At 41.7% G+C, this 17,668-nt stretch overlaps 2 protein-coding genes across 3 annotated transcripts in view; one reads left to right on the top strand and one right to left on the bottom strand.

The window, feature by feature from the left end:
* Nucleotides 1–17,668, top strand: part of pfdn1 (prefoldin subunit 1) — a 374,815-nt gene that overhangs the window by 190,184 nt on the left and 166,963 nt on the right. The gene's annotated exons all lie outside the window — the stretch shown is intronic.
* On the bottom strand, nucleotides 1,092–17,629 carry zgc:110540 (deoxynucleoside kinase). Of its 2 annotated transcripts, none has more exons than XM_055643120.1 (8): nucleotides 17,472–17,629; nucleotides 4,732–5,032; nucleotides 4,088–4,203; nucleotides 2,798–2,991; nucleotides 2,528–2,675; nucleotides 2,327–2,442; nucleotides 2,134–2,233; nucleotides 1,092–1,699 (listed from the first exon to the last, which is right to left on the bottom strand). In XM_055643120.1, the coding sequence occupies exons 2-8, from the start codon at nucleotides 4,823–4,825 to the stop codon at nucleotides 1,673–1,675; spliced, it is 795 nt and encodes a 264-aa protein (XP_055499095.1). In that variant the 5' UTR covers nucleotides 4,826–5,032; nucleotides 17,472–17,629; the 3' UTR covers nucleotides 1,092–1,672. The 2 variants fall into 2 exon arrangements, with proteins under 2 accessions (XP_055499095.1, XP_055499094.1); XM_055643119.1 differs by lacking the exon at nucleotides 17,472–17,629 and adding an exon at nucleotides 6,092–6,123.

Raw genomic sequence — 17,668 nt, 5'->3', positions numbered from 1 at the left:
ATGTGGATAAATGTGAGGTTATCCACTTTGGTAGCAAAAACAGGATGGCAGATTATTATCTAAATGGTATCAAGTTGGGAAAAGGGGAAGTACAACAGGATCTGGGGGTCCTTGTTCATCAGTCAATTAAAGTAAGCATGCAGGTACAGCAGGCAGTGAAGAAAGTGAATGGCATGTTGGCCAATGTTGAGTATTGGAGCAAAGAGGTCCTTCTGCAGTTGTATAGGGTCCTAGTGACACCACACCTGGAGTATTGTGTGCAGGTTTGGTCCCCTAATTTGAGGAAGGACATTCTTGGTATTGAGGGAGTGCAGCGTAGGTTTACAAGGTTAATTCCCGGGATGGAGGGACTGTCATATACTGAGAGAATGGACCAGCTGGGCTTGTACACTCTGGAGTTTAGAAGGATGAGAGGATATCTTATTGAAACATATAAGATTGTTAAAGGCTTGGACACACTAGAGGCAGGAAATGTTCCCGATGTTGTGGGAGTCCGGAACCAGGGGCCACAGTTTAAGAATAAGGAGTAAGCCATTTAGAACGGAGATGAGGAAACACTTTTTCTCACATGGAGTGGTGAGTCTGTGGAATTCTCTGCCTCGGCGGTGGAGGCAGGTTCTCTGGATGCTTTCAAGAGAGAGCTAGATAGGGCTCTTAAAAATAGCAGAGTCAGGGGATATGGCGAGAAGGCAGGAACGGAGTACTGATTGGGGATGATCAGTCATGATCACATTGAATGGCGGTGCTGGCTCGAAGGGCCAAATGGCCTGCTCCTGCACCTATTGTCAATTGAATGGGGTCACTGATTGGGGATGATCAGATGATCAGCCATGAGTCTTCCCCCCCCCCCCCCCCCCCATCAGTCTGAAGAAGGGTTTCGGCCCGAAACGTCGCCGATTTCCTTCGCTCCATAGATGCTACTGCACCCGCTGAGTTTCTCCAGCATTTTTGTGTCCCCTCAGCCATGATCACAATGAATGGCGGTGCTGGCTCAAAGGGCTGAATGACCTACTCCTGCACCTTTTGTCTATGTGAAAGGAATATTATAGAACATTGGCAATACCAAGAAGCACACAAACAAATGTGACCCTGGTCACTAAAAATTCCTTATTAAGAAAATACGACAAAAAACTTGCACAATCAAACTCCATAATTACATGAAAGCCTTTTCTCATTGTAATGATTTAGGACGGTGGTTTTGTTTAATCTCATCTCCTTGGAGGAAAAATAAAATGACTAGACTCAAAAGACAATCTTTTATTAACAACACTTACCAAAAAAAGACAATTTATATCACTGCTTGAGGTGGCAATTCCAATTGCAAAATTGTTCAAGTGGTCCAAGATAATTCTTAATGCCATGCAGAGGTAGTGTTGCACTACTAGCAGGCATTCATTAGCAGATATGCTCGATGGGAATATCTCATAATTCAGTATCATCATAATTTGGCAAGCAGTTTGAATGAAGGAATTGCAAATACTTGCAGTGTAGAATATTGAACCGAATGCCAAATCTGGTGAATATTTGATTAGATACGATTTGCATTCTGCCCAATGTTAAATATTTTTTAGATAAATCTATTCTTCAAATTTGGGTCATTTGCTTTAAGGTTTATACACAGTGCATAAAAATCAGTGCAATAAAATACTGGTTTGTAGTCAGTTCTCTTCTGCTATAATGTCTCCAAGAATGCCTTCACCTGTTAACAAGACAACAGATATATAATTGTTAATAGGTTTTCTACTGAACAAGTTAACATGAGAATGAACAAATAATTAGAAATTCTATGAATATTGAATGATTTAAAAGAAAATCACAAATGGATTTTAGAAACAGTTAAAAAATTCACATGGTCAAAAATCCTTGAAATGATCTGTCAGCATCTTCCCTTCACTAATTTTCTGATTTTAGGTAAAATTGTAAAACATTCATCGGTAGAATACCAGGCACATCTGCGAATCAATTTTTTTTAAAAAACTGATTACCTTCCATTTTTGATTCACCCAAGTGTTGAATTTTGTTTGGATACAACTCTTTAAGCAAATTCTGTTGTCTTTATAAACTAACCATCTTCTAGATTTGAGAATGGATTGTAAATTTTAACCTCTACACTGCAATATAATTCAAGCTTACCTTTTCTAGAATGTCTTCTTGTTTAATCTTGTTGTTCTTAAAATCTTCATTAACATTTAGCTCCAAAATAGGTATATGCTTCAGGTATTCAAAGTTAAGCCTGAAATAGGTAAAAAATAAATCATAGTAACTCTTGCAAGGATTTTTAGCAAATAAAAGATATATAATTTACAATGAAAAAGATGTTACTGACTTCATTGTTCGGTTATGTAGCCAAGTTTCATGCTTGTAATTTAATTTCTCGAGGTATTCCAACTCGATCCCTTGTTCCTCCACCCGGCCTCTCAGATGAAGTCGCTCCATACATTTCTACCAAAGGGCGTGATAATAATCAGTATTCAAACAGCTTAAAAAAAAATTAGATTTAAAGAAAAAATAAATCATTGATCCTTACCTCAGGGGTTGCTCGGAGATAGATTATGGCATCCAATTCAATATTCGGGCCAAATTGGCTCAATATCCAAGCATGCCAATCTTGGTAAATGGACCATTCTGTTTCATTAAGGTTTCCAGATTCATACAAATTTGAGGCAAATACATACCTGTTTGGGGAAAGGAAGAGCTTACTAAACATGATCAGTGTACAATCTTACAGGAGGAACCAACATTAGTGTAATTTTGTATCCTCCAGACAAAATGATATTATAAGAATAGTTTGTCTCACCTGTCACTGTATACAGATCTTTCAAAGAATTGTACAGGATGTTCTGCTTCCTGAATTTTGGAGGACAATGGCTGAAGTTGTGACCGAACCCTACTCAGGCAAGCATAAGTTTGAAACGTGTACGCCCATCTACTTGGTTTGTCATAGAGCATCTGGAGGAGATTGCCACCACTCTTTTGGGACGTTGTAAGTTCCTTTTATGGAAAATAAAAATAAAATAAAGTTAGGGATACTGTCTGGATCTGTGTAAATCGATGTCAAGTAATTCAGCCCATCGCTGCTGCAAAACCAGGAGAATTTGAAGACAGGCCCATCACCAAATTTCCAGCAACTGGTGGTCTGCCACCTCCTTTAATCTAGACAAATTTTACGAGAGCCAAAATTAAAGTTGCCCTGGAAGTTTCCCCCAAAATGGGTCTAGGAAGGCTCTCGATCTCATCTGGACTTTGAATTAGCCCCCTGCAGTTTCCGTAGCCGATCAGCAGTATCTTGGTCCCCAGCGTCCCTATTTGGTACCATCGGACTCCTCTCAGAGGCCCACATCAGATGGTGGGTGCACCCGCCTGATACATTTTCGACAAATCTCTGGCCGGCCTGCCGGGAAAGCAGTGCCTCAGTCCCACGGGAAGCCATTGATCCCACCCTCATTGGGTCTAAGGGCAACTCGTTTACTGCTGCCCGTACAAGAAATACAAGTTTTACTGTTACATTATATTTTGTTTCTAGCAGTCAATGCTGCTTTAGAGACAATGGGAGGTGTATAATTAGAGGGTCAGATGCGTTTCGTTATATCATTATAACGTAACCTCTGTTGTTCTGGAATCATGGGTGCTTGAAAATCAGTGGTGGACCAGTACTAGTTTTACAACTAGACATTAATTTTCCACCAGTCAGACATTAAAATCAGCTAAGGCTTGCAGACCTAGCAAGCAATGACCCAAGAAAATGCAGGTGTTGGAATCTTGCGCAAAAAAACAATGTGGTGGAAGAACAAAGTAGGCCAAGCAGCATGTGTGGAGGAAATGGCTAGAAATATGGTTGTTGCCTGATTCGCGGAGAATCACCAAACTCAAAGTTGAGTTTGATGTTACATAAAAAATACTGTTCTGTAAATTATAGTAGGGACAATTATTTCAGAAAAGTTAAGGCAGAAGTTGAACATACATTATTTGTTGCATCTTTCATCCTTTAAAAACAACTACTTATTTTCCAAATTGGGCAGAAAAATGGCTACTAACAATCATGATTCAGAAGCCAAGCAAAATATATTAGACAATCTTTATTAAGTACCTGGAATTCATTGTCAGTAGTTTGTACGTTACACCATTTCGCAATAGGTTCAGGAATGACATCCCACTCATCACTGGCTTTCTCCAACATTTGAACGAACGTAGATTTCCCTGCAGCTATTGGAATATAAATGCAGGATTATACTTCGGAAATATCGGACTGCCGAGGAAAAGTATAAAACAATCAAACCAATTTAAGTTGACTTTTGGTAATTAGAAACACAAGGGTAATACAACTAGTAGTGAGAATAGTCCGAGCTGACCGGAAGATTTCCCGCGCAATTGACTACAGTTGGAACTTTGTTACAGGGTGAAGAATTTTACACGAGAACGCACATACTTGATCCGGTTATTATGCTTCAACTTTATCTTTGAGAAAACACTATTTCCATAAAGAAAGATCTCTCTCTTGTACCTCCGACAATACAATCGAAACTTCCAGCCCGCCAAAACACATGGCGCCTATTTCTACGCATTGCTCTTTAAAAACCACAAAAATAATTTAAAAAAAACCCGAAAAGTGAGATTATCACCATCATATCTTCACCCTAATCAACGTTGTTATATTAATTAATTAATATATTAGGACACCGAGATCAATTCACATGCATTTGTTTTCATTTCAGAAATACCTATTTTACTCACCAATATTCCCTTCGATGGATATCTTTTTCGCTCTCTTTTCAAAACTGTCATTGAAATGGGGGCTAACGCACATTCTTTTTGGAGGAGTAGCCATCCTTTTTCTGGTAGAAACTGCAGCTTCTCGCTATCAGCGCTGAAGACGTTTGAAAGTGGCGGGATGTGCTAAGATAACCCTAGCATTTGTACCGCCTTTTCCCGTCCGCTCCTCTTTGATGGCATAATTTAGTCCACCCCCAGGAACTGCGCAATCTCTATGTACTGTAAGTAACTATCATAATTCTTCGTGCCTTGCATCATTAGCCTAGAAAAAAAACGGACAATAAGGTTTTCGGCACTTCCTCACGCACGAATTGCAGTTAACGTTTCTTTCGCTGGTGATGTTTTATTTTAGTGCACCACGTGTTTTGGTTAAGATGCTAAACTTATTATATTTATAGTCAAACTATACTTTATTTTTATAGTCAAATTATACTGTAATATTGTTTTGCTACCCAAAAGCAGACTATTCTGATCAACTGATGATTCGGCCTCGTTTCATTTTTTCCCCTCATTACATTGATTTTAGTCACTATAAACATGCCCTCTGGCATATACAAAAATACAGCCATACATATTACCTACCAGTTGGATGATTTACAGATATTCTCAAACCTCCTTGAAAAGGTGCAACATGTCCATTGACACCTAGGTTTCCCTTGCTGAGGTGGAAACATAGAAAATAGGCCATTCGGCCCTCTGAACCAGCACTACCATTCAATATGATCGTGGCTGATCTCATCTAAAAGCAATACCCCATTCCTGTTCCCCCCCCCCCCCATATCCCTTGATTTCCTTAGCCCCAAGTGAAGCATCACTCCCTGACAAGCTCAATGCGTTCTACGCACGCTTTGATAGGGAGAACACTAATGTGTTTTCCGAGCCCCCGTACACCCTGATGATATTAGTCACAGTTATAGAGGCCGACGTCAGAAGATCTTTCATGGGGTGAACCCTCGGAAAGCGCCTGGACCTGATGGTATACCCGGTCGAGTTCTCAAATCCTGTGCAGACCAACTGGCTGGAGTTTATGCGGACATTGACAACCTCCCATTACTGAGGTCTGACGTTCCCAACTGCTTTTAATGAGTAAAGTAGCAATGTTACAAAATTTTGAGATTTTAAAAATCAAGTCTGCAATTTATCCCATCAGATAAAGCATATAAAGAAGTTTAATTTGACACCTAATTCACTTTCATATCTTCAGTATTAAAAAGGTTATGGCCATTTTCATACTCGAAAATTAGCATCTTGTTCCCTATTGCTTTTCCATTGACTTAACACAAAAGCTGTGACCGAGGACAGTCAAAAGCCCATAACTTACTTAAAAATAAAGACAACTGAATGAAATTTTCAGTTATTGTAGATTGAAGCATTCTGAAACAAATATAAAACATCTTAGTTGGATGACCTGAAATTAAAGCATATAATTAGTTAATTACCTAATTGTAGTTAATTACAAAATGTGACCGCTGTGACGGTAATAGTACTAAACACCCAGACTGCCTTGAAAATTCAAAAATATGATATTCTCAAGATCAGAACTTTAATATTATTGTATTATATGCTGTAAGTCCGTCACAGATAGGTAAATACATTACCATTTCTAGCAATAGACCAAGTCTTTATGGAGAAGATCAGTTGCTAGCTGGTACATTGGCATATCATAATCAGTAGCATCATCATACTCCTCAGATTGTAACCAATAAGCAACTCTTGTACACCTTGTTTTTCCTCAACTTTTCAAGTTTGGCATTGTAAACTACAAGTTTTTGCTCTTCAAACCACGCATGGCATGCCTTTCTGCCCACTACTTTCCCATTAACAATGTCCTGTAGATCATCACATTTGGAGTAGTCAAAATTCGGATAATCTCTGCGAGTGCTGTCTAAATCAGTCTCTTTTGCTGGGCATTTGGATTGACAATTTTGCATTTCTTCTTCGGAGACATCTGTTTAAAATGTAAAGGAAAAAAAACACTGAACAGCATTAACAGAAACAAGTTATTATTTGCAGTTTTAGAAAAAAGGTAGAAGTGATAAAGATAAATGCTAAAACATATAGTAAATAGCCAACAAAAAATTCATATTCATCACATCAAATCAATAAATTCATCTAATCAATTAAATTCATCTAAATTCAATTACTAGATCTAAACATCTATCCATTTCTTAAGAAAATGTTTTTTTTTTTAAATAGCCTAAGTATCCAAATAACAAACTAATCCCATTCACACAAGAATTCACAATATAACACGATTTTTAAATCTCACTGTCATGAACTTATATGCCAAATGGAAGGAATTTAATGTTTAATTCCCATAAATTAATCTAGAAACATCCTCAATATAATCAAAATTATTATTTTTTGCACAATACTTGTGGCTAAAACTATTGTGAATATTTAGCATAAAAATATTGACTACAGATAGACAATTGCACAAAATGTAGATGATTTAGATGCTCTTATGACATGAATGTCCCAAAAAAAGAGGATTTAAATCATCTTGTGAGTGGCTGTTTTTAGAATGCGATCGATTGGAACGTTGCCGTGAATTTTAACCCCATATCGGCAGGCAAGACATGGCCGAATTGTTTGGGGCCCAAATAACATTTTCGTGTCGTAAAATTCGATTAAAGCCACCCCAAGAAGCAAGATTATATGTGAAATACACGACTTACCTTTTGTTTTGTCCTGATATTACAATCCGTCATGTTGAGGGCATTCAAAGTCGCTTTTTACTTCAATCCAACTATTGAATTGTCCAGCAATTTTTTAATTTTAAAAAACGGGAACGGAAGTCCGATCGATTTTTCTTCATTGACTAGCAGCCCGAGGAAATCCCTCTCCGGCAAGCGATACAAACCTGCATTTTAATCCTGGCCCCCCCCCAAAAGGCGCCAAAGTCGCGCACACGGCCAGTGGCAGAACCGCAGTGCCACTGAAGGTAGGTTTTGTAACATCGCTATCAAGAGGGCATCAATAATACCAGTGCCCATGAAGAGTAAGGTGACGTGCCTCAACGACTATCGACCAGTGGCGCTAAGATCCGTGGTGATGAAGTGCTTTGAGGGGTTGTTTATGGTGCATATCAACTCGTACCTCAACAAGAACCTCGACCCACTACAGTTCGCCTACTGTCACAGCAAGTCATGCGCATTCCAACTGCGCATGCCCAGGTCATGGTCACTTGCGATAAACATTCTCGGCAGCTGTGCTGCATGTGTGCAGACCTGCGTTTCCTCCTTGGTCGGGGTCGGGTCTCCGAGTTGGTCTGTCGAGTTGCTGCTGGATCGTCCCCATCCCCTCCCGGGTGTCCTGTTCCTGTCCGGGGACGGCCGGAAATGTCTGGGGTTGCCCTGGGATGGTGGGGCGCTGGCCCTGGGCTGGTGGGGCGCTGTCCCTGGGCTGATGGGGTGCTATCCCACCGGGTTGGCCAGCAACCCTGGACTGGCGGGGCGCCGGCCCGGCCGTTGGCGGCCCTGGGCTTGCAGCCGGGGGGGGGGCTGGCTCCAGCTTGGCTCTCCTCCGGCTCCCAGGGGGCCCATTCACCGGCGGGTGGGGAACGTCGGCTGCACCTCTCGCCTTGTCCAGTGGCTGTCGGTTGGCCCCCTTGGTGCCGGCGGAGGCCGAGCGGCGGTCATCGGTGGGGATGCACATGGGGTGCTGCGGTGGCTCAGCGGGTCAGGTAACATCTCTGGAGAAAAGTCTCAACCCGAAACGTCACCCATTCCTTTTCTCCGGGGATGCTGCCTGTCCCGCTGAGTTGCTGCTGCGTTTTGTGTGTGTCCCCGTTGATGGCTGGTGCTCAGCTTTTGCCGGCGACCGATGGGTGGGGCGGGGGATGCAGCTGGCGGTCCCCAGCCCGTCGGGGAGCGAATTCCTTGGGAGTTGGCGCTTCTTTTCCGCGCTGGCTGTGGGCCTGGTGCCGACTCTGCTCCTTCCCGATGTCCCGTTGGCTAACCCCTGTGGGGAAACAGTATGCAGTTTGGCATAGAGAACTTTAATTCCTAGCTTTGAGAGCATGCATGTCCCTAGTACAAATCATGGGAAGAAGTGCACAAACTCGCAAACTAAAAAGACTGCATTTAACATCAGTTACCTCAACCCAGAGAAATGGAGTGAAGCAGATCATCTTCCAAACTGAGGGACTGCGTAAGAAGAAAGGTTACCAATCATATAAGCATTAAATTGTTGAAATGTGACAAAACCCATCTGATCCAAAAGTGTTTTTTTTTTAATTTCTATCCTTATCTGCACAGTCCAGATGCAACTTCAGTCCATACTGATGAAAGTTATTAAACAATCCTTTAATAAGGCACTAAGTTTTTATCAAAATCCTAACCTCAAATATATGGTTCAAGACCCTTCACCAACTTCTGGGTGAGAAGGGAAATGGCAATAAATGCTGCTCTTACCTGTGATGCAAACATCATGAGGTCGAACAAATGAAAACAATTCTGAAGGGCCTGAAATGTCACAGTCTATATTTTATTTATTTTTTTATTTTAATGCTTGTATGATTGGTAACCTCTTTTAAAATAATCAAAATGCTAAATTTGTCACACTTTCTGTCATTAATTTTGTTTTCAGCATTTGGAATTTTCCACTTTTAACACTGGCAAGTGGTCCTCAATATTTTGCCAACTGAACAGTCACGATTGAAATGCAATTATGTTGGCACAGTATGTGGGCACACTGCAGGAATGATTCCATCAGAATGTCCGACATTTACATTTCATTTTATCTTTTCTTAAAATCTCAAGTACATCCACATGCGAGTACTTTCCAGTAGGTGCTGCTGCATAACTAATTTTTCCTCTTTCGAAGCCTGTAAAATCTAATGGGCTTCAGGTGCCTGGGCCCCAAACTCTGGAATGGACCTCAATGCCAAATTATATTTGATAAGACTTCTATGAAGCAAGCATGTTTAAATGTGCGAATACATCACAATTAATCTATATCGTTATCAAATCAAACTTTATTTTTCCCTTTCCTAAAAACTCTAATTTACAATTTTAGACAGTGAATTTAGTAAAGTTGTTGTAAATATGCCTTATCAAACTCAGAGGAATGATGGCAAAGTGAATTAAGATGGAGACTGAAAGCAATACATTGAATTCATTAAATCTGGGTAGGCAAAAGATGGAAGATAAATGGTGCTAGAAGGCTCTATTTTGGAGAGGTGAAAGAGTTGGGATAAGTTTGGCAACTCAAGGTACGAAGGAGATTAAGGAGAGTGGTGGATGCTGCCCAGTCCATCACAAATACTGACCTCCCTACCATCAAAGGAATCCATTGGAGGCACTGTGTCAAAAAAGCAGCCAATATCATCAAAGACCCACATCACCCTGACCATGCTTTCATTTCACTACTATCATCAGGAAGTAAGTACAGAGGCCTGAAAACCCTAACCACCAGATTCAAGAACAGCAACCCATCGGCTTCTTGAACATTGTACAACGCTTACCACAGCAACTATAATCATCTATGGATAGACATAAAATGTTGGAGTAACTCAGCGGGTCGAGCAGCATCTCTGGAGAAAAGGAATACGTGACGTTTTGGGTCGAGACCCATCTTGAGACTGAGCACGAGACCCTTCTTATTTTCCCGAAACGTCACCTATTTCTTTTCTCCAGAGATGCTGCCCGGCCCACTGAGTTACACCAGCATTCGTAAACCAGCATCTACATTTCCTTCCTACGCATGATCGTCTATGGCCTGTGCCTATGGTTGCAATAAGGGCATCTGTTTTTCACTATTTATGGCTACCTAGTATTTCCGTTACTAATTAATTATTGATTATTATATATTTATCAGTGTGTTATTGTATTTGTGGGCCTGTTAAGTTGCTGCAAGTGACAATTTCATTGTGGTGTTATTGGTACATATGACAATTGAAGACTCTTTACTTAGCTATGTTACAAAACTTACCTTCAGCAGCGCTGCAGTTCTGCCACTGGCCGTGTGCTGAACTTTGGCGCCTTTGAGGGGGGGGGGCGGGATTAAAATCTAGTTTTAAAATCTAGGAGGCGCATTTCCTCGGGCTGCTGGTTGCTGAAGAAAAATCGAACAGTCTTTCCCGATTTTTTTTCAAATAGCGCGACAATTTAATGCTTAGATTAAAATAAAAAGCGACTTCTAATGCCCTCAACGCCTACAACGTGACGGATCGCAAGAACGGGACAAAACAAAGGGTAAGTCGTGTATTTTACACATAATCTTGTTTCTTGGGATGGCTTTAATCTAATTTTACGTTGCGAAAATGTGATTTGGGCAAAAACTTGTAGTTTACAATGCCAAATTTGAAAAGTTTAGAAAAAACAAGGTGTACAGAGTTGCTTATTGGTTATAATCTGAGGAGTATGATGCTACTGATTATGATATGCCAATGTACCAGCTAGCAACTGATCTTCTCCATAAAGACTTGGTCTATTGCTAGAAATTGTAATTTATTTACCTATCTGTAACGGACTTACAGCATATAATACAATAATATTAAAGTTCTGATCTTGAGAATATCACATTTTTGAATTTTCAAGGCAGTCTGGGTGTTTATTACTATTTCCGTCACAATGGTTAATTTTGTAATTAACTACAATTAGGTAATTAACTAATTATATGCTTTAATTTCAGGTCATCCAAGTAAGATGTTTTGTATTTGTTTCAAAATGCTTCAATCTATAATAATTGAACATTTAATTCCTCTTAATTTTTAATAAGGTTATGGGCTTTTGACTCCTCGATCACAGCTTTTGCATTAAGTCAATGGAAAAGCAATAGGGAACAAGATGCTAATTTCCGAGTATGAAAATGCCCATCTTTTTTTAATACTGAAGATATGAAAGTGAATTAGGTGTCAAATTAAACTTCTGTTTATGCTTTATCTGATGGGATAAATTGCAGACTTGATTTTTAAAATTTCAACACTTTGTAACATTGCTACTTTACTCATTAAAAGCAGCTGATGGTAGTTGCAAAATAACAGTGTCTCATAATGAATTTTCTTATTCTCCCCATATTGGTAGATGAATATGTAAGATGTAGAGGGGTGCGGGGCAAATTCAGGCAGAGTGGATGGACATCATGGACGGCATGGACAACTTGGCTTAAGGGCCTGTTTCCGTGCTGTTGGGCTTTATGACATTCCCAACAAGGATGTCATGGAATCTAAGCAGCTTTTTGCAGGGAGGGAAATATTTACCAATAGACAATAGGTGCAGGAGTAGGCCATTCGGCCCTTCGAGCCAGCACCGCCATTCAATATGATCATGGCTGATCATTCCCAATCTGTACCCCGTTCCTGCCTTCTGACTCCGCTATCTTTAAGAGCCCTATCTAGCTCTCTCTTGAAAGTATACGGAGAACCGGCCTCCACCGCCCTCTGAGGCAGAGAATTCCACAGACACACAACTCTCTGTGTAAAAAAGTGTCTCCTCATCTCCGTTCTAAATGGCTTACCCCTTATTCTTGAACTGGTCTGGACTCCCCCAACATCGGGAACATGTTTCCTGCTTCTAGCGTGTCCAAACCCTTAATAATCTTATATATTTCAAGAAGATCCTCTCTCATCCTTCTAAACTCCAGACTACACAAGCCCAGTCGCTCTATTCTCTCAGCATATGACAGTCCCGCCATCATGGGAATTAACATTGTAAACCTACACTGCGCTCCCGCAATAGCAAGAATGTCCTTCCGCAAATTAGGGGACCAAAACTGCACACAATAAGCCAGATGTGGTCTCACTAGGGCCCTGCACAACCGCAGAAGGACCTCTTTGCTCCTATACTCAAATCCTCTTGTTATGGAGACCAACATGCCATTCCCTTTCTTCACTGCCTGCTGTACCTGCATGCTTACTTTCATTGACCGATGAACAAGGACCCCCAAATCCCGTTGTACTTCCCCTTTCCTCAACTTGACACCATTTAGATAATAATCTGCCTTCCTGTTTTTGCTACCAAAGTGGATAACCTCACATTTATCCACATTAAACTGCATCTGCCATGCATCTGCCCACTCACCCAACCTGTCCAAGTCACATAGTAAGTAAGTAATTTTTATTTACATAGCATTTTTAAATCGAATCACGTTGAAGCCAAAGTGCTTTACAGAGAAAAAAATGTAGATTACCATACATCCATATAAAATAAAAAAGAAAAAAAGACACAATACACTATAGGATTCAACATGAACGTCCCCCAACAGCAGAATCAACACTTTCCACTGTGAGGGAAGGCACCATAAAGTACATACAAGATACAAGATAGATTTAATTGTCACATGTGCCAGATGGCACAGTGAAATGAATTCCCATACAGCCATACAATAAAAATAAACAGGACTCAACAAACTATAGAATTTAACACAAAACATCCCCACACAGCAGAATCAAAGTTTCCCACTGTGTGGGAAGGCACCAAAGTCAGTCTTCTTCCTCCACTGTTCCCCGTGGGCAGGGCCTCCCCAAGCCCTCCGCAGTTGCAGCTACGGGCGGCCCGATGACCAGGACCGCTCGCCGGGATGATACCAGTCCGACGTCGGGGCTGCGGGACGTCCTCAGCAGCGTGGACACCAGAGTCGGCCCCCTCCTACCGGAGTCGGCGGCTTCCAATGTCCGTAGGCCGCGCCGGGTGGAGACTGCTGCTGGAGACCCTCTGCAAGGCGCCCCAAGACTCCACGATGTTGTTCAGCGCCGCCCGCGTTGGAAGCTCTCCGCACCAGAGCTCCACGATGTTGGAGCAGCGGCCCAACGCTCCGGAGCTCCAAACGGCGACCCAGGTAGGCATCGCCCGCTCCGCGGTGACTCCAGCGCTGCGCCGCCGCTGTAGCAGCCCTGGTCCGGTTTCCGATCCCCGGCAGGAAAGGCCGCTCCGATCCAGCTGGTAGGCCGTGAGGTGGGGGGCGAGGACGCGACTCGGAGAAATAGTCGCGTCCCCGCCAGGAAGAGACTTGGAGACGGTTTCCCCCTTACCCTGCCCCCCTCCCCCACATAGAAAAGTAAAAGTTTCCCCCTAAAACAGACTTTAGACTAACTAAAAATAATTTAAAAAAGGTAGAAATGACATACAGGCTGTAGGCAGAGGCTGCTGCCAGTGCAGCGCCCCTAGTTTGAGAGAGAAAAAAATGTAGATGTAGATCAACATAGCATGCTGATTCTCGTAGCATCCTCCTCACAGTTCACACTGCCACCCAGCTTTGTGTCATCTGCAAATTTGCTAATGTTACTTTGAATCCCTTCATCTAAATCATTGATGTATATTGTAAATAGCTGCAGTCCCAGCACCGACTAGAAAACATCAAAATTTCTTAATTTACAAAGGGAGTAGGCAAATTTTTCTAAGCACAAGAATACGCATTTGCTGAAATGTACTTGTCACTGAGAGGAAGGTGGACAAAAATGCTGGAGAAACTCAGCAGGTGAGGCAGCATCTATGGAGCAAAGGAATAGGTGACGTTTCGGGTTGAGACCCTTTTTCAGATGTGGGGGGGGGTGCGGGAAAAAGAAAGTTGTAGAGTTAGAGCGAAAGAGGAATTACAGAGGGGGGCAGTGAGAGAGGAGGTTGCTAAACTGTCTTTGGAGAGAGGAGGAGAACTTCTTCAAAGTAGACATACTTTGAGGAGATTTCACAGTGGAGTAGACAAAATGTTTAAGAAAGAACTGCAGATGCTGAACAAAATCGAAGATAGACAAAAATGAGAAACTCAGCGGGTGAGGCAGCATCTATGAAGCGAAGGAATAGGCGATATTTCATCAAGACCCTTCTTCAGACTTATGTGGGGGGGGGGGGGGGGGGCAGTAAAAAGAAAGTTATTTTTCCAGGAAACGGTAAAGGTTAGAAAATGTCTTTGTCACTGAGAGAAAAATGACTTTGCTGAATGAACACAAAATAACTAGTCGCTCTTCCTAAAAATAATTAAGCTTCATTCTACCCCACTCTCTTGCTAAACCTATTGACCATATCTTGTTAGATAGTTAATTCTGATGAAGGCTCCCAACCCAAAACGTCATACATCCATATTCTCCAGGGATGCTGCCTGGTTACACCAGCACTTTTTGTCTTGCAATCCAGCATGTGTAGTTCCTCGCTTCTACCTACAGTTACCTGAGCAGGTTCTATCAACCTTGGGAAAGTTCTTAACAAATAACCATGTATTTAAACGCACGTGTGTTGTTAATGACACTCTTTTAATTTGAAAATGATGGGTATCTAGTCTGCTAACCTGCTGCTTCTCACCTATCATTCACTTGAGTTACTGAGTTAATTTAAGTCAGTCTTCCAGTACTTCCGATGAATACTTCTCTGTATCCAAATCTTGCTCATTCAATAATCACACCGGCCCTCAAGTAAGCCAGCTTCTCTTGATAAAAACGGTTTCTTCCAGTCAAAATCACTTTCCTACATTCAAGAGACTCCTCATTGACTCAACCCTCTCACTGGCATCTTCTCGCTAAACTTCCTCTTCCAAATGCATTGTCACAGCTGTACTCTAGCTATGCATCAGTTCCCTGATCACATTCTTCCTAACTTCCCTTCGAACCAAAATAATAATGAGCATCACAACGATACTGAAACCGATTAGCTGTCATTTCATTATTTTGGTAAATCTTACTGCTATTCCTTCAAAGTCTGCTTCTGTATCGCTAATGGATACTATCATTACACTGTTTAAGAAGGAACTGCAGATGCTGGAAAATCCGCTGCTCTAGATGTCAGCTGATCTACATCGGTGAGACCAAGCGTTGGCTTTGCGATCGTTTCGCCGAACACCTCCACTCGGTCCGCATTAACCAACCTGACCTCCCGGTGGCTCAGCACTTCAACTCCCCCTCCCATTCCGAATCCGACCTCTCTGTTCTGGGCCTCCTCCATGGCCAGAGTGAGCACCACCGGAAATTAGAGGAGCAGCACCTCATATTCCGCTTGGGAAGTCTGCATCCTCGCGGCATAAACATTGAATTCTCCAATTTCTAGTAGCCCTTGCTGTCTCCTCCCTTCTCAGCTCTCCCTCAGCCCTCGGGCTCCTCCTCTTACTCTTCCTTTTTCATTTCTTCTCCCCACCCACCCCCATCCCCCATCAGTCTGAAGAAGGGTTTCGGCCCGAAACGTTGCATATTTCCTTCGCTCCATAGATGCTGCTGCACCCGCTGAGTTTCTCCAGCACCTTTGTCTACCTATCATTACACTGTCCATTCCCACCAATTTGCAGATCCAAGGAATTGCAAATGCTGGATTATTTAAAAAAAAGTCAAAGTGCTGGAGTAACGCGGCAGGCCAGGCAATCTCCACACTGATTGTGCTGGTTGGGGGGTGAGGGAGGAGAGAAAGCTGGAAGGGTGGTGGTGGCAGGACAAATCCTGGCTGGCGAGAGATGGGGAATTGGGGGGGGGTATTAACTGACAGATCGTTGGACAGAGATAAAAAGCCAAAAAGTGTGAAATAATGATAGAATAGGTGTGAATTGTGATGCCAGAGGACGGAATATAAGTGGCGGACGCGTGGAGGGGAGAAATAGGTACAGGACACCCTCTCCTTTCTCCGGCTTCACAATTTGCTCATCTTCTATTGCCATCTCATACTTTTTATCTCTGGCCATTGTCCAACCATCTGCCCTTTAATAACCCCAACTCATGTCAAATACCACCCATCATTTGCCAGGCTTTGTCCTTCCGCCACCTCTCTTACAGCTATCTTTCACCATCCCCCCTCCATAATCACTGAAGAAGGGTCCCAACCTGTAAGGTCACCTATCCAGGTGTGGGAATGAACTGCAGATGCTAGTTTAAATTGAAGGTAGACAAAATGCTGGAGTAGAACAGGCAGCATCTCTGGAGAGAAGGAATGGGTGACGTTTCGGGTCGAGACCCTTCACGTATCCATGTTCCAGAGATGCAGCCTGACCTACTGAATTACTCCAGCTCTTTGTGTCTTTTTTCCCCATTAGTTTGGAATTGGATACAACGCACATGACTTTTCTTTCTTAATGACATTACAAAATAGAAGTACCCAAAACAATTGTTCTCTTTGCGATACTATCCACAATCATGGAGTCAGCTCTTAGAAATATTCATGTAATTTTCCAACGTTTACCGTTTCCTGAAAAAATAACCCAAGTGCTTTTAAAATCTATCACTGGCTTTTTTTTTACACAAGCTACAAAAAATCTTCATGCATTATTTTTGAAGACGATACATTATCTGCTGAACGAATACTGCACGTACAACAGAAAATATTTTCTTTGTTAAATTTCAATTATTGCTCATCACTTGCATACTCCTGAAATATATTAAGCCACAACATGAAACGATGCAACACGGCTTAATTATTTGCTGGGGGCGTCTGAAATCAAATATATTAAAATGAACTTGTACTTCTTTCTCACCTTATCTTTTTCAAATCATATATCATTCTCTTTTGAAATGTGCTTTTTTCATCTGGATAAAAATTAATTTATTTTAAAAGACATGAATGTCCCACATATTAAAATAGATCTAAATAACTACTAAATCTACTTATCTAGTCATCACAAACGCATCGTTTCCCTTTCCCCATGTATTAAACACTCTTTCAACTAAAGCACTGTTTTGGCAGAATGGTTACACATCATCACAAATACATCTTTCACATCATCCTTAATATTAAATCACCACAATATAGACATTACTTGTGCTGCAACTGATTCTCTTTCTCCCCACCTACCACTTGGTTAAACAAAATAACAGCGTAGGAAAACGGTTGTCTTAAAACAAAAAACCATCGATTCCCCAGTTGTTGTATTTAAAAATAATAATTGGTTGTGGTTTAAAATTGAAAGGAAATAAAATGAAAGGTTGCATACAGAGCGAGGAGGAGAGAGGAACAACAACGACAGGCGACGGTAGCGGGGGCTGCCCCTG

The sequence above is a fragment of the Leucoraja erinacea genome, chromosome 11, assembly GCF_028641065.1.
Source record: "Leucoraja erinacea ecotype New England chromosome 11, Leri_hhj_1, whole genome shotgun sequence".
Classification (NCBI taxonomy): Eukaryota; Metazoa; Chordata; class Chondrichthyes; order Rajiformes; family Rajidae; genus Leucoraja; species Leucoraja erinaceus.
The sequence above is the reverse complement of the archived record's forward strand: the minus strand, read 5'-3'. Positions and strand labels throughout refer to the sequence as shown.